This window comes from Martes martes (assembly GCF_963455335.1).
Source record: "Martes martes genome assembly, chromosome: 1".
Classification (NCBI taxonomy): domain Eukaryota; kingdom Metazoa; phylum Chordata; class Mammalia; order Carnivora; family Mustelidae; genus Martes; species Martes martes.
The window spans coordinates 98,048,824-98,072,906 of record NC_137888.1 but is presented as its reverse complement, the minus strand read 5'-3'; the positions used below and the strand labels follow the sequence as shown (position 1 = coordinate 98,072,906).

Below are 24,083 nucleotides of genomic sequence, written 5' to 3'. Positions count from 1 at the left end.
CAGCTAGCCAACACAGATGAAAATCTAGCATGATTTGACCATATTGCATGGAATGAGTTCTCCCAACAGTGTCTGCCTGGTGCAGAAACTGATCTGGATACTGGCTGCTTTGGAAGAGTGAGCAAGACTTCCCTGAATGAATTAAATACATGTGTGGTTTATTTTTTACCAGTCTCCTCCTGAGGCAGAAAGTTGGAGTTGTATATTTAATAACATGTATGAGTTTAATTATGTTTTGGTTAAGCCAAGAAAGTGAAAAAAAAAAGATTGAATAAAATTAATCAGTATGAGGTCAAGGATACTTAATGCTCTATTATGAGCCAAGATTAAAAGTATCTTTAAAAAAAACACAACTTTAAAATTGTTGTCAGAGAGGCAATACTTACAGAAAAATGGATTGTGGTACTGTTCTGTCATGGGCACAGGGTTTTACCCTTAAAGTGCACTTAGGGAAAAAAAAAAAAATTCACAATATAATAGACCATTACTATGATGGGAAAGTAGGAAAATGGTAAGAAGTCATTACCATATTTCAATCAATGTAGTGACACATATAAAATGTAGATACCGAAAAGAAAACTTTAAACAAATCTGAATGAAGTACTCAGAATACTGAAGGAAATGATGATAAAGGGAAGCCGTAGGAATAGCAACAAATTGTGACACAGGACATAAAAGAAAAGAAAGTGTAATTCTAAGGAATACAAAAGGGATGGCATGCTTTGGATAATAACTAAGGGACATTATTCAATAAAAATATGAGTTCAAAAAGAAGTGGGAGGAAAGAAAAACTAGTTTCAGGAGACAAAATCTGATACTATAAAGACAACCAGAATTTGTTGCAGACCCAGTTGTCCCATCTCCTTGTTTGAACTAGATGTGGGATATCAACATATGAAATACAAATTTTAATTAGTTATGTAGTCACAGTCCATACAAAAATATACTGGGGCGGGGGGGGGGGTGCCTGGGTGGCTCAGTGGGTTAAAGCCTCTGCCTTCAGCTCAGGTCATGATCCCAGGGTCCTGGGATAGAGCCCCACATCAGGCTCTCTGCTCAACGGGAAGACTGCTTCACCCTCTCTCAGCTTGCTTCTCTGCCTACTTGTGATCTTTGTCTGTCAAATAAATAAATACAATCTTAAAATAAAAAAATATACTGGTGATTGATACTAAACATATTTTTAGGAATTTGTACCCAGTGGATGGCCAATTTCTTATTGAATTTCTCTCAATTTGAGCAAGCAAGGTAAGCTACTTCTGAGAGAATGCTTTTAAGTCCTGTTCACTCAAAGTGGTAACTTCCAGATATGCCAGTTTGGGTCAAACTACTAGAAATCTAACAGGATTTGGAATTTCCATGGGAACAAAAATTTTCTTGGAATTGTCTAGATTTTAGATGGATGGATTTGGATTTTTTAGGGAGGACACAGGGCCAGGTACCTAATGTACCCACCCTTTACTATTTCTAGTGCAGTCCAAAGTTGGAGTTGGTGGTAATTAAAATCAAGATTGGAGATAGATGGGCTGAGGACTAGAATCACACAATTTATAAAGCACATACATAATTTTTCCATTTGGGACACTCATCATAAATTACTCAGAAAGAAAAAAAGGACATCAGATGGGTCTCAGTCACTTGTGATTGTGGAAGAGAACTGACACGTATTGAAAATACTAAACTACAGATCTAGAGGAACAGTGCACTTGGCTCAGTCACATCATAATGGTGAAATACTGTCTTTCCTTCTACGATGAAGTGATTGACGCTAATGAATTATCAGCTAATAAAAAAAGAGAAAAGTCACATAAAGTCACCATTGTCGTTTTTTCAAAGAACAGGGGGAAATCCTGCCAACAACCATTTTACATTTAGTGAGACAATCAGGAGGTGGCAACAAGCCACACAGTTAGAACCTGTTTCCTGCTGAGTCTGGCTTGCACTAAATAAATGTGTACATAGCCAGATCAAATGAAAGTGACTTTTACTTTATTTGGTCATTTGTAGGTTTTACAATAATGGTAAATAACAGAATTCCAATTAAGAAAAATAGCAGATATTAAACAGAAAGCATCAGACTCACAAAGTCCCTTAGCTATTTTGAAGTGCTGTTTTAAACATTAAAAAGTGGATAAAGTGAGAAAGAGTAAATTTAGTCAGGTTGTTAAATGCTCAGTCCTTAGTCTGCTTGCAGGTTCAAGGGTGTGGTGCTACTTTGTTTATTCTTGGCACCTGTCTCTGCTGTCTGCACACTAGGGCCAGTGCCCTGCGCGTGCATTTTTTTAGACATACTTTTATTTGCAAAAAGTACCCCTCAAGCATATCAGTTATCTTATCAGTCACTATTTACATTATAGCTCCATGTACCACATATAAATATTCATTCTCTAACTATTATGTGTTTGGCATTGACCAAATATTAAGAGCCAAGGTCACTCAGTCAAAATGAGCTTTCAAGACCATACTATAAATCAACTCAAACAAATTATTCACTGGTAAATTATCCTTCTTTCTGGTGGTTGTGAGAACAGTAGAGAATGGTCTGCTGCTACTGTAAACTAGAGTAATAAATAAACAAGATGGTCCGTTGTCAAGGGGTAAAAATTACACCGTTGAAAATGCAATTGGGTTTCAGAGACCTTCATACGTAAACCCTTTGCAGTAGGGAGAAACAGTATTTTATAGTCCAGCCTTGAAGGTCACTTTTTTTTTTTTTTTAAGCTGTGATTGAGAACTCAAGACTAATCACTGCTAGCTGTCATAACAAAATAAGAAAATATATCAATAATTAAAGCTTGTATTAAGCAGTAAAATTAGATGTTTCATTTAACATGGTACAGGAACTCGGTTTAGCTAATGAAATTATCTCACACTGTAGCTAAAATGAAACTGAAATATTTATTTAATTGTTATAAATTGTGTCCATTATTCACACATTAGCATATTATTCTATTTTAGTAATAAGGAGGTAGTAACCAGAGTACGCAAAATGGAACAGGTACATCAAATTTCCTATAATTTAGCATGAATGATGTTTTACCTTGATATACAGCAAATAACTTTGAATCATGTTGATTAAAACACAAAAATGTATATAGCTTAAAGGTGATGAATCATGTCACTTTGAACAAAAATTTATACTCAAGTCACAGTAAAAATATTTTTTTGCTTATATATCGATGTTTTTGTTACATTTTCTTTTGCTTTGTTTTATGGTTCTAGTACAGGCACATCTTAAGTCTGCCCACATCTTTCTGAGTGAAAGTAGAGGGAGACTCAAGGAGTCTCACATCAAAAGAAACAAAACTCATACAAAACCGACAACCAAAGGAAAAGTTCTTTACGTAGAGTGGAAGTAGTCCAATATACAACAAGAAGCCAAAATGCTCCTGGCTCACCCAACTAAGAAACTTGATTTTAGGGAGAGGTTCATCTAGCCTTAGTCGCATCAGCCCACAGTGGAAATCTTTGTAAGAATGACTGTAGTTTGGTTATTTTTTCCCCCTTGTACTGACACACTTTTAGATATAACTATTAAAGAAAGAATTATTAACCTGGCCTATTTTCATGATATTTTCTGTACCTTCTTCCTTTAACTAAAATCTGACTTTCCCCTAAGGATACTGCATCCAAGACAGCCCTCTCAGGTGGTGGTTCCTTCTCTCAGGCACTTTGTAGCCCTTTCCCTAGAACACTAAGAGGGTCCTCTGCATTACGGTACATTCTTTGAAGTTTTCTGCTCCTGGTTTTGTCATTCCTTCTTATAATAATTACTCCTGTCTTAATTCTTGGCAATTTCCATATCCACATATTCTAGACTCTCTTTCCCTTAGCCTCTTTTCCTCCTATCCCACTGCCATGGATGGTCATGTCCTTGCCTGAACACTGTCATTACCGATGTCTTCACTCTTTGTATGATCATATTTTTAACAATCCCATTTTCTGGCCACCAGCAAAGGAGTCTTTCTAGCTCACTCACTCCCAATTCTTTGATCACACCAGGAAGTAGCATCTGTCAATTCTCTTCCCTTTCTGTTTCCCCTCATTGCCTTCATTACCTCACTTTATGCCATGCCCAATTTAGATACTATGGTCCACTCCCATGGGTGCTCCTTTGCACATACTCCCAGTTTTATCTTATCTAATTCATTGTCCCTCTCGCATTAGAGCTATAGCCTGATTAAATCCAACTCTGTCAGTGCTGTATCTGAAACCCTCCTGAAGGCTGAATAATTGTATTGAATTATCTCATTAAAATATAGGTATTTCTTCTGAGCTTGAATGCTGCCCAAAATATAGGCATACCTCATTTCATTGCACTTTGCTTTACTGAGTTTCACAGAAACTCATATTTTACATTTTTTACAAATTGAAGGTTCATGGAAACCCTGCACCGAGCAAGTCTATGATAGAAGCTTGACAAAAGTGAAAAAAAAAAGGAAACTGTATAGAGACCAACTTCAATATACCAAAAACAGAGCAATCTGAGGCCACTTCATATGGGAACAAATAACCCTAAATAGCTCATCTGCTTTCAGGGTTATGGTTTTATAGCCATTATAAGAAGAATCATTGAGGGGGGAAGTTGTGTTATAGTATTCCCCAGGTTAAGAAGCAATCCTGATAGACAAGATTAAAAAAAAAAAAAGTATTAAACTTACAGATACCAGAAATATTTGGCTGTTAAGAATAATTCACCCCCCCCCCAAAAAAAGAATGACCATTTTCTAAGGATTACTGCTTAAGGATTATAGTTAAAATATTGACTTTTGTATTGAGAAGTATATGTCTACAAATCACACATTAAATATCTGACAATAAGATGTGTGACTCAAAGAGGAGGAGGGTACATTCTTTAATTACAATATTGCCCTTTGTATTTGGTTAATGAAGACAAATAACAAGCTTAGTTGAAAGCTTTGTATGTAGATAAAAGGGAAATGAAGGTAACTATTAGGGTGGTATTAGAATTCTGCAGAAAGAGATGTATTCAAACATGAAGGGATTGAAATAGAAACTATGGAAATAATTCTCTTCTTGTCACCCTTCATCTAGGGTGGACCAACACTTCAGTGATCTGGCATCTACCTCAGAAATCAATCCCAAAGGAGAAACTTCTGGGTCAATCGTGTTTGAACTGACTGAATGTTAGCTCCAAACTCACTTACCTACTTCCTTCTTTATTTATTTGGAAAAACATCTGATCTATATTTTTTCCATGTGGAACTTATAAATGATAATAGAAGTTTGAAATTATAAATCTCTCTGACAAAGGGAAGTAGATGAAACATCCTTTATAATCTGATATTTTGTCTTGTGCTCACACATAAATACACCTCTTTTCTATTGACATGGCAGTCAAATTTCTTCTAAGCCCCTCTCATGATAATCCTCTCCAGACAGGGAGTCCTGTGTTGTCATAGTTAATAAGATAGCATATGATTTTATCCATTGCTCATTAAAAATTAGTTGAACAATCTTTAATTTGCTAAAATTACTATAATTCAAAGAAAAATTACCTTTAAGGCTGTTTTGAACTTCTAAAGCTACATCGAGAGCATTAAAGGGCAGAACTGGTTCATTGGCAATTTGCAAAATCACTTCTCCTGAGAGCTGAAAGAAAAAAACACAAAAGATGCTAGCATTCAGTATTAAGGGTTTCTGATTTTTTTTTCCATTTTTTAATACATTCTTATGTAACCACAGCAGCAAAAACACAGAGGGTAAAATATACATTTATAAGATATCTTTGCCTTTTAATTTTTTTCCCAAGACTTCATTTATCTGTTTGACAGAGAGAGAGAGAGAGAGAGGAAGAATGAGAGAGAGACAGAACAAGCAGGGGGAGCAGCAGGCAGAGAGAGAGGGAGAAGCAGGTCCCCCGCTAAGCAGGGAACCCAACAGGTTCCTATCTCAGGACCTTAGGATCATGACCTGAGCTGAAGCCAGACGCTTAACTAACTGAGCCACCCAGATCCCCTCTTTCCACTTTTTTTTTTTTTTAAGATTTTATTTATTTTTTCAACAGAGAGAGATCACAAGTAGGCAGAGAGGCAGACAGAGAGAGGAGGAAGCAGGCTCCCCTCCAAGGAGAGAGCCCGATGCGGGGCTTGATCCCAGGACCTTGGGATCATGACCTGAGCCAAAGGCAGAGGCTTTAACCCTCTGAGCCACCCAGGGCCCCCCTCTTTCTACTTTTTAAAAAAAGATTTTATTTGTTTGAGAAACAGAGAGAGAGACAGCAGGGGAGGGGCACAGGGAGAAGAGGAAGCAGATTCCCCACTGAGCAGGGAGCCCTACACTCTGGGCCTGAATCCCAGGACCCTAGGATCATGACTGGAGCCAAAGGCAGACCCTTAACCTACTAAGCCATCTAGGTACCCCTAGTTTTACTTTTCTATAAAGAAAAAAAAAAAAAATCAGTGCATTTTTCATGTTTCAAAATAGTATAAAGGAATATAACATTTTCTTTTTTAGCTAAAATATTAAGAAATAGCACCCTAGTTGAAGAAGTTATAATATTTAAACTTTAAAACAATTCTTTATACAGCAGTTCAGAATGTCACACAATTAAAAAAAAAAAAACAGTAGAGAGAAGTAAATGAAAATCAATATCTGGTTAGGGGATTAAAGTAATACCCCAGAAAAAATTAATGATCAATTTATTTCATTTAAAATATAATTTAGTCTGAATGAACAGATGGTTACCAGATGGTGGGTAAGGGGATGGATGAAATAGGTGATGGGGATTAAGGAGTGCACTTCTAATGATGAACACTGGGTGCTGTATGTAAGTACTGAATCACTAAATGGTATGCCTGAAACTAATATTACACTGTATTAACTAACTGGAATTTTCTTTAATTTTTAATTTTTATTTTTTTAAAGATTTGATTTATTTATTTGAGACAGAGAGAGCACAGAGGGACAGTGAGAGGGAGAAGCAGACTCTCTGGCTGAGCAGAGAGCCTGATGTGGGGCTCAATCCCAGCACCCTGAGATCATGACCTGAGCCAAAGGCAGACACTTCACCAGCTGAACCACCCAGGCATCCCATAACGAACTGGAATTTAAAGAAAACTTAAGAAAAACAAATGAACTGTTGTTTTCATTAGGAACTAGAGAAAAAATAAAATAGAATAGAATTTAGTCTAAAAAATTCCATTAAAATCTTAGTTATTATTTTCCTTAATGCTTTACTCTATTTCTAATTACTTTTCCAAAATCTATCAAAACTAGTATCATTTATATGTCTTTGAGGTCTATGTTTAAATTAAAGTTAAACAAACTTTAATGACATCCTCAAAACTTATACCTAGGATTTTCATATATGCATATCACCCCCCACCATGCTCCAAAACTATCTGAAAACCAACATATGCACCACAGCTGAACCAGCAAATGCTTTAAGACTGAACAAATCATATGTATTCATATATATCTCAAAGGAACTTAGGGCTGGCGGCAAAAGCACTGTTATTCTCCCTCTCTTTCAACTGATATTTGATATTTACCTTGGCGTAACAAATGTCCCTACATCTCTAATAACCCCGAAGCTGGCACAGAGGGAAATGTGATTGTGTTGATGTTATTAATGTACTATGAAATGTTGTTAGTAAATGAAAATATTGTCTTGTGAAACTACACAGGGGAATTAGCACATTAACTTGAGACATTATAGAACATGTAAAAGATACAACTTACAAGGAAAAATGATGTTAAATATTCAAATCTACATATTCAACAAGGGTCAAATTCCACTTACTATTTAAAAATTTTAATTCCCACGTGTTTGCACAATTTAAGTCATGATAAAAATACAGTTCAATTCGACCTTCTTGTAAATGCTTGAAAAAAAAATACATCTTTTAGAAAGAAAGAGGGAGAAGAAACAGTTTTGGTGTCCCTTTATTTCTTTGAGATATTTTTTTCCCAAAGGTAGTAACCACTTTTTTCCCAATGCCCATGTTTATTTGCAGAGTATTATCTCCAGAATAGTGATCACAAAAATCCTGGGAAACTGCCTACCCTGATTATGCTGTTTTTCAGGGGGAAAACCTTATCTGCAATAGGTTGATATGAATTCTGTCTCTATTCCACCTCACTACATCCAAATCATGTAAGAAACGCTGATATTTGGAAATAAATTACTTGTAAAAAGGAATTTTTAAAGAAGATTAAGAAGCATTATGGTTTCTTTTTTCAATTTGCACTGGATAATGGAAACTACAGAACAGACATGTTTTGTTTATAGTTCTGGAGTCTGGAAACCACACATTATAAAGGATTAAAATGAAAGAATGGAGAGGGAGGAGAAAGGCAACGTCACTGTGTGCTGCTGAAGCAAGTTGTTTTTTGTTTTAAGAGTCATTTGGCAGCTCAAACAACTGGAATATAAGCCAGCCACCTTGCTATTTCTTTCAAAAAGAACGTGACAAAAAATACTGGGACTTCTAAGGCACCTGGCTTGTGATAGAATGCTTAGACTAAATTGGCTTTACTTGCAGTTTCCTGAGCAAGAGGGAGATTTGTGTAGGTCTTGCCATGAAGTAGGGAAGATGACACATACCCATACTCTTCTCATCCACTCTGAATTCACTTATTCAGGCAAGCCAAAGCAATCATCCCTTTATTTATATAAAGCCCCACTCTTTTCAAAGTGCTTTACACTTAAACATCTTATCTTGACAAACCTAGAGGTAGTTAGTGGGGGAATTAATTCTATGTTAAAAACATAGGTTTAAGTATAAGACTTGCTGGGTTCCAGTCCAAGATGATAATATAGGAGGATCCTGACCTTACTTTGTCCGATGGACACACTGCATCTAGAGCTACACACAGGACAATTCCCTCTGAAGAAAAAAAAAAAAAATCTAATTGATAAATAAATTGATAAATAAAAAAAGCCCCACTTTGAAATGTGTAAGAAAGACTGAGACACACTCTGACTGTAAACACTACCACATCACAGCAACATACAATCGAGAGAAAACTACCAAGTTCCATTTTCTCCCTGAGGAGAGAAGTGTTTGGATCCAACATGGAGTGCTCTGCCTTTTAAGACTTCCGCCTGAGGGGCAGGCCCCAAAACACCTAGCCCCAAAGCCAATGAGACTTGTGTCCACAAGACCTACAACACTATAGCAAACAAAGAAACAGCTCTTAAGGGGCTTGTGAGGACTTGTTGTGAGTCCCCTGGGCTCAGTGAAGAGGTAGCAAGCAAAAAATGCCTATATCCCAGTCTTCCCCTGAAATAGGTCAATTTACATATCTTAACAGCTAAGACCTGAGAGTCAGGCTTCTAATTTAACACACATCTAGGGGTCAACTGCAATTCTTTCTGGAGACTGAGGAGGCTGGCAGGTGCCATCTTCACCATCTTCACATTCTCTCTCTGCCCTGCTCCGGGTCACCAGTGTCTCCTGAAAAGGAGCCTGCGCCCCTGTCTGGTACCCAGGTTTTGTAGCTGCTACCCAGAAGATGCACACCTTGACTGCCTGGCTCTGGTGGCCAGTAGGGCCTGAGTTCTTGAGTTTGAATTCCTGGAAGACTATAGTAAACAAAAACAAAACCAAAAAGCACTTCTTACTCAGCTATCCCCGCAGGGCTCAGTGCAAAATGAGCAGAGAGAAATGCCAATCTCCCAGTCTTTCCCTGAAAGAGGTCTATTTGCATACTTTATAACTGCTGCCTGAGGGTTAGGTGCCTAATACAACATGCATCTCCCCAGAGAACAAAGAAGCCAATAGACATGATCTTAGCATTCTCCCTGTAGCCTGCTCCAAACCACCAATATCATCCTGGGAGGAGTTTATATACATATCCGGCCCCTCAATTTTTGCAGCTGCCACCCAAGGGACACACCTCTTGATTTCCTGGCTATGCAGGCAAGTGGAGCTTGAATTCACGAGTTTCCAAGGACCTTAGCAAGCAAAGAAATGCTTCCTAATTGGCTATCCCTCTAGGGCTCAGCATTTAGGAAGCCAATAGAAGGTGTGTCTGAGTGGCTCAGTTGGTTAAACATCTGCCTTCAGTTCATGTGAGGATCCCAGATTCCTGGGATGGAGCCCCATATGGGGCTATGGGGAGCCTGCTTCTCCCTCTTCCTCCATAGCTCCCCCTTCTTGTGCTCTCTCTCACTTTCTCTCTCAAATAAATAAATAAAGTCTTTAAAAAAAAAAAAAAAGACGACGACGAAGAAGAAGCCAGCAGAAATGCCTTTTTCTTAGTCTTTCTCTCAAAGAGGTTTATTTGCATACTTCAAAAGCTTTTGCCTGAGAATCTTGTTTCCAATCAGCTTGCATCTAGTTGCTGACTGAAATTCTCCCCTTTGTGACACCAACAGGTCTTGGCACACACTCAACTACTGTAAGCCAAATCACAAAGGTTTTAGAGAAAACCCAGAGCTAGAGCCAGGCTGAATAATACAGTTTGTCTCCTATACAAGACAATTCCATCAAGAATAGGAATGGTAGTTTTTATGTAATGCACAGAATCCAACACAGACAGTGAGGAAAAGTGAAGAAATAGAGAAATACGCTCCAAACAAAAGAATAAGATAACACTCCAGAAACAGACCTTAATGAAATGGAGATAAGTGATTTACTTGATAAAGAATTCAAAGTAATGAGTTTGCTCACAAGCAAAGTGAGAATTTCAATAAAGATAAAATATTTAAAGAGTATCAAACAAATCATAGAACTGAAGAATACAATAACTAACTGGAAAATCCAGTAGATCATTTCAATAGCAGACTAGATCAAGCAGAAGAAAAGACCAGCAAACTCAAAGACATGACTTCATCTAATCAGAAATACAAATAGAAAAAAAAAAAAAAAACCCAATAAAAAAGAGAGAAGGCAGCTTAAGAGACATGTGGGATACCATCAAACAGATCAATATTCCCATTCTAGAGGTCCCAGAAGGAGAAAAGAAAGAGAAAGGGCCAAACACTTTAAAAACATCTTTATTTTTTTTTTAATTTTTATTTTAATATAGACAACATACAGTGTTACATTAGTCTCAGGTGTACAACATAATTATTGTACAACTCTATACCTTATTGTTCACCACAAGTGTAGCTACTATCTGACACTATACAATGCTAATATAATATCATCGACTATATTCCCTGTGCTGTACCTTTTAATTCCCATCACTTATTCACTGCCTGTATCTCCCACTCTAACTCACCTATTTTGTCCATTCCCCTAATCCCCTTCCCTCTGGCAACCATCAAGTTTTCCTCTGTATTAGAAGTATGATTCTTTTTGTTTCCTGTTTCATTTGTTTTATTTCTTAGATTCCACATACAAGTGAAATCATAAGTTTTAGAAAGCTTAAAGAAATAATGGGTAGGACACCTGGGTGGCTCAGTTTGTTAAACATCTAACTCTTGATTTTTGGCTCAGGTCCTGAACTTAGGGTCATGAGACTGAACTCCAGATTGCCCCAGGTCAGGCTCCTGGCTCCATAGGGAGTCTCCTTGAGATTCCCATTCTCCCTCTGCCCCTCCCCCCAACTCACGCTTTTGTGTGTGTACATGCTCTCTTTCTAAAATAAATAAATCTTAAAAAAGAGAGAAATAATGGCTAAAAACTTCCCTAACTTGTAAGATCCAAATAACATAAATCCAAAAAGAACCACACCAAAACACGTTATAATTAAATTGTCAAAGTTACAAACAAAGAGAGAATGTTAAAAGAAGCAAAATGAAAAAACAACTTGTTATATATAACAGAAATTCTGTAAGACTATCAGTAGATCTTTCTAGAGTAACTTTTCAGGCCAGGAGAGACTGGGATAATATATACAAAATGCTAAAAGAAAAAGAAAAAAAGCCAACCAAGAATACTCTGCCCAGCAAATTTTTCCTTCAGCATTGAAGGAGAGATAGAGAGTTTTTCAGACAAGCAAAAGCTGAAGAAATTCACCCCTACTAGACCAGTCTTACAAGAAATGTTAAAAGGAACTCTTTGATCTGAAAGAAAAGGATGATAACGGGAAAACATGGAAGGATAAATTTCACCAACAAAGACAAATAGTTAAATCCAGAATAGTCTAATTTTTAGTGGTGGTGGATAAATCACAGAAACCAAGTATGAACTGAAAGACAAAAATATTAAAAATAACTATCACAAATTTTTAATGGATATAAGTTAATGATGTAAATTGCGGCATCAAAAACACAACATGTGGGGGGAGTAGGAAAGTAAAAATATCAAGTTTTAGTGTGCATTTGAATTTAAGTTCTTATCAGCTTAAAACAGACTATTGTAAATATAAGATGCTTTATATAAGTTTTATGGTAACAACAAAGGAAAAACCTATAATAGATACACAAAAATAAAGATAGCAATTGAAGTATACCACTAGAGAAAATAATTAAATCACAAAGGAAGAGAGCAAGAGAAGAAAGAAACAAAAGAATTCTAAAACAGCCAGAAAACAATTAATAAATGGCTATAGTAAGTCTATGCTTGGGGTGCCTGGGTAGCTCAGTCATTAAGTGGTTCCACTCAGGTCATGATCCCCAAGTCCTGGGATCAATCCCACCTCAGGCTCCTGCTCAGCAGAGAGCCTCCTTCTCCCTCTCTCACTCCCCCTGCTTGTGTCCCCTCTCTTGCTATGTCTCTCTCTGTCAGATAAATAATAAAATATTAAAAAAAATAGTAAGTCTATGCCTGTCAATGATTTCTTTAAATGTCAGTGGACTAAATTTTCCAATGAAAAGACATAGAGTCTTTTGGGTAATGGGTAAAAACACAAGGCCCAGCTATATACCATCCACAAGACACTCACTGAAGCTTTAGGGACACACCCAGACTGAATGTGAATGGAGGGCGAAATAGTAAATTCCACATGAACAGAAACCCAAAGAAAACAGGGGCAGCTTAATTTATATAAGATTGAGACAGGAATAGGAGACAAAGAAGGTCATGATACAATGATAAAGGAGAAACCAACAAGAGGATATAAAATTTGTAAATATTTATGCACTCAACATAGGAGCATCTAAATACATAAAGTAAATATTAACAGACCCAAAGAAAGAAAAGAGCGATACAATAACAGTAGGGGACTTTAATATCCCTTTCAACATTGGATACATCATCCAAGCAGAAAATCCATAAGGAAACACTGGACTTAAACTAGACGTTTGACCAGATGGACCTCACAGACATTTAGAGAACATTCCATCCAACAGCAGTCGAACACACATTCTTCTCGAGCGCACATGAAACATTCTCCAAGATAGATCAGGTGTTAGACCACCAAAAACGTCATAAGATAAAAAAGAAGATAAAAATCATACCAGTGTCTTTTCTGAGCACGATGGTATGAAACTAGAAATCAATGGCAAGGTGAAAACTAAAATTCACAAATATGGCAAGATTTAAGGTGGCAAAGTATCTCATTGGCTTAGGCAGCGGAGGTACATGATATCGACAAGTGCATGATCCTTGACAACAAGAGCCGTGTGGCGCCCTGACTGGCTGGAATGGCTGTTGGGCTTCTCAGAGAAAAGGGAACAGGGCATGGTGGCAGTGGTGGCCAGAGCCGGCTGTGTTGCTGGCTACAGGTGCCTGCATCATGACAGGGGCCAACTGCTGGTGCACACACACTGGCAAAAGCCCTGGCCAGCAGCAGGGGCTGGGGCCAACTGTGGGTGCATACGTAGCTGCAGGACATGGGTAATCAGCGGGGACCCAGGTGGCTGCAGAGGCTCGTTGCAGGCCCAGGCACTTTGGAGGGTCTGGTAAGCAGAGTCAGTGCCAGCAGCAGCAGGTGTGCCCTCCAGGGGCTATTTGCAAGTGCCAGCAGCAGTACAGGTCCGTGACAGGGGTCAGGACTGGCTTCAGGCACACACACAGTGGTGGGGGTTTGGCTGTCAGTGTGCACTCATATGGCCACAGAGGCTAGCCAGAGGTGCACACACACTAAAGACCAGTTACAGAAACTGGAACCAGCTATGTGCACGTGCAGGTCTTCACAGGGACTACTTGCTGGTACACAGAGGTGCAGGCCAGTGACAGGAGTCAGGGCCAGGTTCTTTGTGTAACTTCAAATGGTTAGTCATCTGGTCAGTCATTCTGCTCTCTTTGTGCCTGCAATGAGAACCCTTTCTGGCTAGGTTGTTTCTTCTTGGCACTGAGTAGCGCAGGTCTGGGGGACAGAATAATGCAGGCAAAATGAAGCCGCTCTTCCTACCCTCTTTGTGTGGTTATTCTCAGGTTATTTTGCTCTGCTATTTTGCTGAAACTTCTTAGGTGGACTCTTGAGATCTCCCAAAGCTATTTTCATTCTTGGACAGCTGTCTAATTGTTCTTTGTGGGAAGATGGAGGCCAGCATCTTCTGCCCTGCCATCTTGGTGACGTCACACCCCTGAGCTATCTGAAACTCCATTATAATAACTTTACAAGCACACAAGCTGCCTTAAAACCTTGTGTCCTTTCTCCACAGTTCCCAGACCATGCCACCCCCAAGCAGAGGATAAAGGAAGAATCAGAACAACAATAATGACAATAAAATAATTTTGTAGAAAAGTGTTCAAAAAAATAAAAGGATTATTATATTGAAAAAATTAGTTAACAAACTCACACTGCAAAGGCTTTCTTTCCCCTCTCACTAGGTAATACTGATATTTCTGGAGTTATTGGTTTCATTGGTATTAGGCAAGATTATATTACTGAAAGATAATAATCACTAGTATAATCTTCTTCTAGATTTTAAGGGTAATAAAGGCAAATTATATTTTGCCATATAAAAGTTTTTTCTTTCTTTAACCTAAATAATTTTAGTTGTACTTAAAGGTTTAGAAGACTGTGTTTAGAAACTTAACAAAGGAAAATATACATACAAACACACACACGTAATTTTTGGTTAAACTTTGTAATAGTATGTTGCTCTATTACTGTGCAGGGAGGTAGTTTTATATTCTTTGATTTTGCCAAAAATCTTTCCCTTACCTGTCTAGATGGAAAAAAAGATATTTACAAAACTATGACTATCTGCAGTAGGAACACTTCTCCTCTCCGATTATTATATCTCATCGCCAAATAGGATGACTGTCGGTAATGATTGCTTTGAATGAATTTATTTAATTCATTAACAACAGACTTGGAGAAAAGCAGATTTATTAAAGCAATATCAATACCATAGTTCTATAATGTAATTTTTTCAGTTATAGGCAGAGACACTCAGTAAACATGTGATTTGTTCCATTTCTTTAATTCCAAATTAAAACAACCATAGTTTATGCCTCATACCTAAGCCGTAAGTTCAGCTACCATTGTGGGATTGTTTTTATGCCTTCAGGCAGACTTACGGTGCAATCTAGCCCCACTCTAGAAGGTAGTGCTGTGAGATAATTATAACACCTACTTTATAGGTTAGTGTGAGGAAGAAATTGAGAAAGCCTGGGATACTATGGCATGGTGTGACATAATAGGACACATAGTAGATGAATCATGAACCATCTCTCTAGTATCTACTGAGCTTTTATCGTCACTGTGAAATTGGGAGATAAAAGAAATATAAGATAGTTTCTCCCCTTACAATTTTCCTCCCTGAGAGAGACAAGTCATATCACTTTCACACAACTGGAAAAAGTTAACAGTGGAAAATTTAGTAAACATGAATCTTTTGTTTCCTAGAAAGCTCCATTTTCTCTTCCACTTTAAACATACAATGGAAAAAAAAAATAAACATATAATGGGATTCTGCCACATGTACAGATTTTGGGTTGAAGAAATTAGAGTGTAAAGGGGGAAGATATTCCAGATGAGGGGACTAAAATGAGCAAAAACCATGTGGCAGAAAGTAGCACAGATTTTTAGAGAAATATGAAGAAACCAGTGCAACTGGAGTGGAGTTCTTGGTGAGTGGGAAACAAGTTTGTTTGTGGGGTATGCGGTGAGGAGTCAGAAAACCCTAAAACTCAACCAAGGCATATGGCCATGATTCAGTGATCTATAGGGAGTCCTTCCCCCATTCCCTTAACTTTCAGGGCACAGGCACTAGCTAATAAATTATGGTCTGGTGAAAATCTTCATGAAATGATTTTGTGGTGTATGGTGCGCTTTGGGCTGTTATGTTCATCGTGAAGGGACCCGACTCTGATTTATGCCACTTTAAGGTAGAAAACCCCAAATTTAGCAACAAACGCCCTGTGGATAACAAACCTCAGGGCAGCTAATGGACAAGGGGCCTCCATCTCCCTGGAGGTGAGCAGAGCAAGAAGCAGGCTTCCAGTTCTCAGGATTGCCTTCCAAAATTGTGATGTCATCAGAGGGAAAACAGCAAGGATGGACTCCTGACATACCCAGCCTATTTTCTCAGCAAGAAGATAAAGTAAATGGCACCACACAATATTAGCACACAAAATCTCTATACCCCTAACATGGCTAAAATTCCACATTGAGATTCTCATTCCTGTCATTCAAAATACTCCACAAACTCCCTAACTGATCTGAGTATCTGCCTCTAACCCTTTCTCCACATTACAGCCAGAGCTATACAGTTATCTATTCAAAATATATTCTTATGCACCGCCACCCCCCAACACACACCTGTCTATGTCACCTCCTTTCTACTGCTTTATTTAGCTAGGAAAATTGATAGGAGGCAATATTCAACTCAAAAACCCATGATCTGACAAGTCTATTTACAGAAAAAAATTACTTGAGAGTAAAACTGTCTTAGAAAATCAAGAACTTCTATATATCGCCCACAACTATCAAAGCACATCACTCCAGACCAAACTTAAATCACAGAAACCAGTGCACAAAACTTAAATGCCACACCTGCTCCCTTGGTGCTAACAGAGACAACTCTGTTAACAGCTGGCATGTGAACATGAAGATACCCAGTCACCTTGGAAGGGAGGTCCAGTGGTTGTCAAAAGGCAGCTCGAGGGCTGCTTTCTATGGAGAGGTTTGAATACGATGTTTGGAGGCCTTGCCACAGACCTGTGCCCACTGTTTTGCACATACATCTGTGACACTCAAAAGTAGGGGGAGACAAGAGATGGGAAAATAGCTATGGAATTCCTAAGCTTCCAGGAAAGAAACAGCTGAAGATCCCACCCTTTCCTTCTTAAGATTTCAAACACATTAAAATAGTTTGCTGAACTGCCTCAAACGAAGTCACCTTTTTGCAAAGAATTAAAAAAAAAAAAAAAATCACTGTGGAACGCCAAAAGCTACCAGGAGAGAAATTCATTTTAAGGAAGAGAAGGATTTTAACCAAGAGAAATAAATGGGATGTTTGGTTCTTAAAACGGGAGGTCATTATTAGGAATTCCCTGGGATGGATCTTATCTGGGCCATGGGCCTAGTGCAGGTGTAAGTGTGGGTGAACTTTAAGACCTGTGTTAAGCAAATGGTGGTAGACTCAGGAACCCCGTGTGGCTGTGCAGTGGGACGCCCATGGATATATACCACTGGAGAAGAGAAAGCTCTTTTCTCGCCAACACTCTGAGAAACTGCTGTTAAAGTTATCGCCACATGCCCTACAGCTACAAAGGGCTGAGCACAAATCCTGGGACTGGTTTGGGGGCTGGCTTGTGCATTCACTGCACAGCCGCTGCTGCTGGCATATTCTGCAAAAACTCTCTGCATCCCTGGGGGCCATGATGGGAAATTGATGAGCTATGGAATAAAGAAAAGGAGGCATAAACAGGGTATGTCTCCACAGTCATTTCATTTGATTATTAAATAGATGGGCCAAATAAACTATCCCCTAAACCGATGAAGGTCTCTTTTTTTTTTTTTTTTTTATAAATATACACTAACCACCCACAAATGCCAGGGCATTAAAGAACTAAGAAGACAACCTCTGTTGGCAAAACACTAATTGATTAGGAATACAAGCTCCCTGATACTAATCCTCCTTTCCAGCCTCTGCTCCTGTTGTAAGCCCCATCTCCTCTCTGTGTACTCAACCTAATTCTGACTACTCTACCAGGAGTTTACCATGAGCCCTCCTTTGGGTTCCCTCAGAAACAGATTGTGAGACAAAATCTGAGTGCAAGTGGTTCACTGAGAGGAGAGGGTAGCGGTATGAGGCGAGGCAAGACAGAGAAGCCAGCCGATACAACGCATTTTATCAAGTCAGGAGTCACTCTGTGTGACTGGAACTTAATCCGGCTGGGAACAATCCGAAAGCCAAAATAAAATAGGTTCCTCAGAATTTTCCAAGGTTGCTTCATGGAGGTATCAAATCTTTAACTCTTCTGGACTGTTGTACATGGACAGCTCTCCACTGCACAAGAAAACCTCAGGCAAAGAGATGGAAATCTGTCGCTAATAGAATGCCTCCTTTCTATGCCTAGACCACAAAAGTAATTGTTATAAGGTTTTTTTGTAAATTTTATTTATTTATTTGAGAGAGAGAGCAAGAGAGGAGTGGGGGAGTAGGGAGGGCAGCAGGTGAGAGAGAAGCAGACTCCCCGCTGAGCAGGGAGCCCAATGAAGGGGCTCCATCCCTCCCAGGACCCAGGGATCATGACCTGAGCTAAAGGCAGACACGTAATCTACTGAGCCACCCAAGCACCCCCAAATTTTTTTCAGTGTTGATACCTTTCCTTTTTCAGTGAGTGTCATCACCCATCTGTTATTATATTGTAGCAGAAAAAATATATATATTTAGAGATTAATTTGGAAATAATAAACTTAGTTTACTGATAGTTTTTGGTAATTCTTCTTTAGTACATGTAGTCATAATTTTGACTTTGCAATACAGTTGTATCTTCTGCTAGTCATATTGTTCTTAGAGGAAAAAAACCCATTTAGTATTTCTTAGCACTTTGGAGAAAGACAATTTAAGATGCCAATTTTTCTTTTATATCACGTCTGGTAGTAATTTGTATTGAACTACATATATGCTCACTGAAAAATTAAAAATTAAGTATCTTTATTATATTTCACTAACTTCAACACAATGTTAACAATAATAATAACTGCAATAGCAACTAACATTTATGAGCTCTTGCCATATGCCAGGCATTATTCTAAATTCTTTCCAAGAATTAATCCATTTAATTCTTATGATAGCCTTATTTTATTTTGCAGATGAGAAAACAGAAGTACTGCTTAGTGAAGTCACTTTCCCAGAGCCACTTAGGTAGTACATGCTATTCTGAGACTTGGGGCTGGGCATTCCAGTTGCAAAATCTGGACTCTTAGACTAAATTGTATCTTTTTCTTTCCTTTCCAATCCCTTTCCTAATTTTGACAAATTGGGAATACCAGTGGTCACGGAGACAACAATGACCAAATCTGCCCATATGATTCTCAGGTATAATTAAGGGATAAATTATACCTATCAGGCACATTTAATATCAAGATGGAATGTGGCTCTATCAGAAATTATCAGACTAGAGAAATGGATGTAGAGATTTATGAAGCAAAAAAAAAAAAAAAAGTCTCTAAAATGCCCTGAGTATATAAAGTATTGTTATTATTTTCCTTACAATAAACATCCCTGATTACACAGATCTAAAGTACATCTGGAAAAGTGAGGGTAATAAAGTAGGAGGGTCAGCTGGTATGCATAATTACTGGTATTTATCTATCTTAGTGGACCATAGGTTATTATTACTCCAATTTTAGGTTCTTTGGTTATCGGTGATCACCTATCCATCCATATTCATACTGCTTAAGGGCATTTCTAGTATAAAATACGTATTTTAGTATAAAGTATTTAGTATAAAATACAGCACTGGCTGTATGTCAGAGACTGTGTGAAGTACTGGGAATTATGAGGCTTTTCACAGAAATGAGAGGAAACAGATATTAACTATAATTATTAAATATTTAAATGAGGGTGCTGTGAGAGGGTATACCAGAGTCCTCATGCATCTGAGGGGATCAGAAAAGCTTCCTTGAGAAAATTCCTTCTGTGGGGAAGTCCCTGGGCGAAGCTGTATGCCATGCAAGAACAAATCAGAAACAGATTTAGCACAATGCATATGCTCTTACCTCAGTTTACACAAGGTTGCTTTATTGGATTTTACAAATCTTTAGACAACAGTAAAATTAAAATGTTAAAAATGGGTTTTATTATTTTTATCTTACATCTATTTCATGATGGTTTCTTCTAAAGGAAAATATGTATCTTTGAGTAGACACAGCTCCCCCTAACTGCCCCCATATCACTACCAGAACAGAAATGAATTTCTCTGTTGTTGCAGAAACCACTATAGCTCTGATATGGCAAAGAGGGTGGGGGTTGTTTATTTTTAAAAGGGTAATTGCACATTTATTCAATCATGTACTTGGTAAATTATCCAAAGTAATTAATCATGGAAAGAAAGATTAGAGAATTGATTAAGCAGAGTTTGTAATAATGCTAAAGAAAACACATCAAATATACATAATGCAGTAAGACAGAAAAGGCCAGAGATTTCCTATTTATAGTTTGTTTTTAGAGACTGCATTTTTAGATCATAATGCTAGATTTCTGTACATGGAAAATACCATGGTTTCACTTTGCTCTTTAGGAATTTAATAAAACAGTGCTTTACTAAAGGATAAAGATAACATTTATTCCTAACACCCAATTATTAAACAAAGGATATTTTGGTAATAATGGATTCAAAACATATGAAGTCAATTATTTAGTTAGTAGATCAATCTTAGCATTTTGATATAAATTGTTAATATAATTATTGCCTTATGTCCCAGTTGAAAAACCAACATAAACTAAATTAAACCTCTGTTCAACTCTCAGTTTGGACATCTGATAAAATTTTGTTTCTCTAAAAATATCAGAATATTGTTCCACATTTTATAAAAAAATAACATAGGAAAATAATGACATCATGTTTCTATACTAGGGAGGCAATAAGGGCAATGGGGAGCTAGAGCTATGAGAATGGAAAAAAAAAAAAAAACATTGTTTTTTTTGAACTTGGCTGCTTCTACCTAGAGATTCTTTGAATAATGGCCAAACTATATGTGACCCTTAATGTAGGCAATTACATTGTTAATTCAGTTTCTTTTCTTGCTGTTAATGTAATAACTTTTTTTAGACTGCATCCTACAGAGTGAGACTCAAAAATTTAAAAATAATAAAAGAAACACAATGGCTTTAGATTCTTAGATGTGTGATTCTATTCATGACAAGTTTCTTACATCAACTTTCTCTGAACTAGATGCTATTGTTTAGTTGAATGCAGAAATATAGATGTAAATAAGGAATTGCACAAACAGAGCACACCATCTAGCTCTAGATTCTTCACGAGTTCTCTTTCTCCCATGTTGCTGACACAGAGGACTCTTATAACTCCTTGCTTCTCGGACATCCCAGGGTGTCCCACTGAACAACACAGAACAAATAATTCAGAATTTTTTGAATATTATAATTCACCAGTTAACCAGTATAACATGATCCTTAATTTTATAATTAATTTTAGAACATTTTATCTTAGAAATATTTATTTTGAATAAATGCTTGTAAAGCACCTACAATTCAAAATTGTAGGTGCTGGGATAAATGCTAAAAATGATAAGCAGTTCTTGCAGTTAAGGGGTTTGTAGTTTGGAAAACAAAAAGAGCACTTAAAATGGTGTATCCAAAGGATCAAATTAGTAGGAAAATAGTGGTCACTAAGGAAAGAAATAGTCAAAGAATTCTTTTGGAGATTTTCCTTCTGTTGGATCCTGAAAAAAGATGCAGTTGAGGGAGGTGGTGAGAGTTGAGGGCAGTCCTTTCCATAAAATAGCAGGCAAGTTTAAGTTTGCTTTCCAACTACTGAGTAAGTTAGTTTTAAATGGAAGAAGGATTCTTTCAAAGGAAAAAGGAAAAGTAAAGTTGGAGAAGTAAACTATGTTGTAAAAGATCTCTTTCCTTGCCAATGAGTTCCTTATTACAGGAGAAAAATGACATTGAGAGATCTTGACAAGTCAAAAACTTTTCAAGGATTACTGTGATTATTAATAAATTAACCTAGAAAAAGACTTATACTCTTCTACCTGTAAAATGCCAAAGTGACTCCTGATCTGGAAGGCGAAGATAAGGTTTTCATTCCTGCATTTCATTCAGTAACTGGTAATTTGTGTTTTCATGTTCCTATCACCAAAAATCATAATATCTGAATGAATGTTGAAACCACAATAGCCTTCAATTTAGAATATATATATTTAGTCCTTGCACTTCGGTGGGCCTTGGGTTCCTTACCTGTAAGAACCTACTCTCTCAAACCCTGTCACAATATTCTCTTGAATTTCTAACATGTGGTTGGTTATCGAAGGGTGTTGAAAGTGTTGAGGGACGCAGTCTATTAACAAAAGTTTGGGGCTGTCTAAAAAGCTTAAGGTGACACTTTTTTAGAACCTGAACTGGATTTTCACCAATTGCCATGTTTGCTATGACAAACGCCATGTTTTATAGGCAGCTCATTTCTATGGATGGCGCACCCTGAGCTGTTCCTTCTAAAAGGGGGAGGGTTGGGGCACCCAGGTGACCCAGTCAGTTAAGCCTATGCCTTCAGTCCAGGTCATGATCCTAGGGTCCTGTGATCAAGCCCCATACTGGGCTCTCTTCACAGTGGAGAGCCTGCTTTTCCCTCTCCCTCTGCCTGCCACTCCCCTTACTTCTGTGTTCTCTGTCAAGTAAATAAATAAAATCTTAAATAGATAAATAAATAGATAGATAGAAGGGGCAGGGTTATAGAAAGGCCAGGTCTTAGCAAAGCCTGACACTATCTGCTGACTGAAAAGTAGAGAGAGATCTTTCCACAAGCTTCAGGAATCCTGCTTTCTTTGCTTTCTGAAATTTATTTGATTCCAATATTTTTAGTTCCTCAGAGAAAACAGGAACTTCCTACTACCCACCACTATATACTATATCTTCTCACTCTTATCACATGGTAAATTTGTGGTTTTCACATGTTCCAAGGATACAGGAAAGGAGCAAGTATCAATTCAAAATCTACTATGTGCCTTTCACTAGAACTGTGAATACATGATTGTAGTTAATCCTACTAACAAACCTGCCAGGTTTCATTTATTATTTTTTTTAAGATTTATTTATTTATTCATTTCAGACAGGGAGAGAGAGAAGAGCGTGTGTGAGTGCGGGGAGGGGCAGAGGGCAAGAAATCCTCCGGCAGACTCCCTGCTGAATCCAGAGCCAGAGACACAGCTCAATCCCAGGACGCTGAGATCATGACCTGAGCCAAAATCAAGAGTCAGACGCTTAACAGACTGAGCCACCCAGGTGCCCCCTGCCAGATTTCATTTAATCTTACCATCAAATCCTACCAACGAACATTAAGCAATGATGCAGTAATTGTAGCAAGGTAGCTTGGAGTAAGGCTGTGAAAGTTCTAGTAGATTACTAGAAAGATTTGGGACTTCATACTGCTGACCAGAATATCTCAGTGCCTCATGCTTGGACTACGTGCATCAGAAGCACCTGTGAAACATTTTAAAATGAAAAATTCTCAAACGTGACCTCACCCCACCACACAAGCTCACACGCACACACAAGTCAAACTTGCCTCATCTACATGGAGATGCTGAGATTCACCATTTTAAAATAAGCCCTGCTGATGGGGCACCTGGGTGGCTCAGTGGGTTAAGCCTCTGCCTTCGGGTCAGGTCATGATCTCAGGGTCCTGGGATTGAGCCCCTCATGGGGCTCTCTGCTCAGCAGGGAACCTGTTTCCCCCTCTCTCTGCCTGCTGCTCTGCCTACTTGTGATCCCTCTCTCTCTATTAAATAAATCAAGTCTAAAAAAACAAAAAACAAACAAACAAAAAAAACCCTGCTGATGACTCTGATATAGGTGGGTGATGGATTGGGTTTTGAGAACCAGCACTATATACACAATAATCTAATAAAGAATATTTGTGTGGGGAATTGACATAATGAGATTTATATATTTCTATAAGCATATATTTTATAATGTTACCAAACTTTCATGTAGAAAATATTTAAAATGTAAACATAAATAAGATGTTATAACTGTTTATGACCAAGTACATATATAAATAAAAGAATGCACAAGAAGACATTCAGCCTGAGAACAAAGCAATTACAGTAATTTTGAAAATTTACCAATGCATTTAGGTAAT

General features: G+C 37.8%; 1 protein-coding gene across 3 annotated transcripts in view; it reads right to left on the bottom strand.

The window, feature by feature from the left end:
- Window positions 1-24,083, bottom strand: part of NAALADL2 (N-acetylated alpha-linked acidic dipeptidase like 2) — a 1,359,315-nt gene that overhangs the window by 56,464 nt on the left and 1,278,768 nt on the right. For all 3 annotated transcript variants that reach the window (XM_080802354.1, XM_080802355.1, XM_080802353.1), the window contains one exon: window positions 5,520-5,613. In XM_080802354.1, coding sequence (XP_080658480.1) covers window positions 5,520-5,613 — 94 coding nt within the window. The remainder of the gene's footprint in view (window positions 1-5,519; window positions 5,614-24,083) is intronic.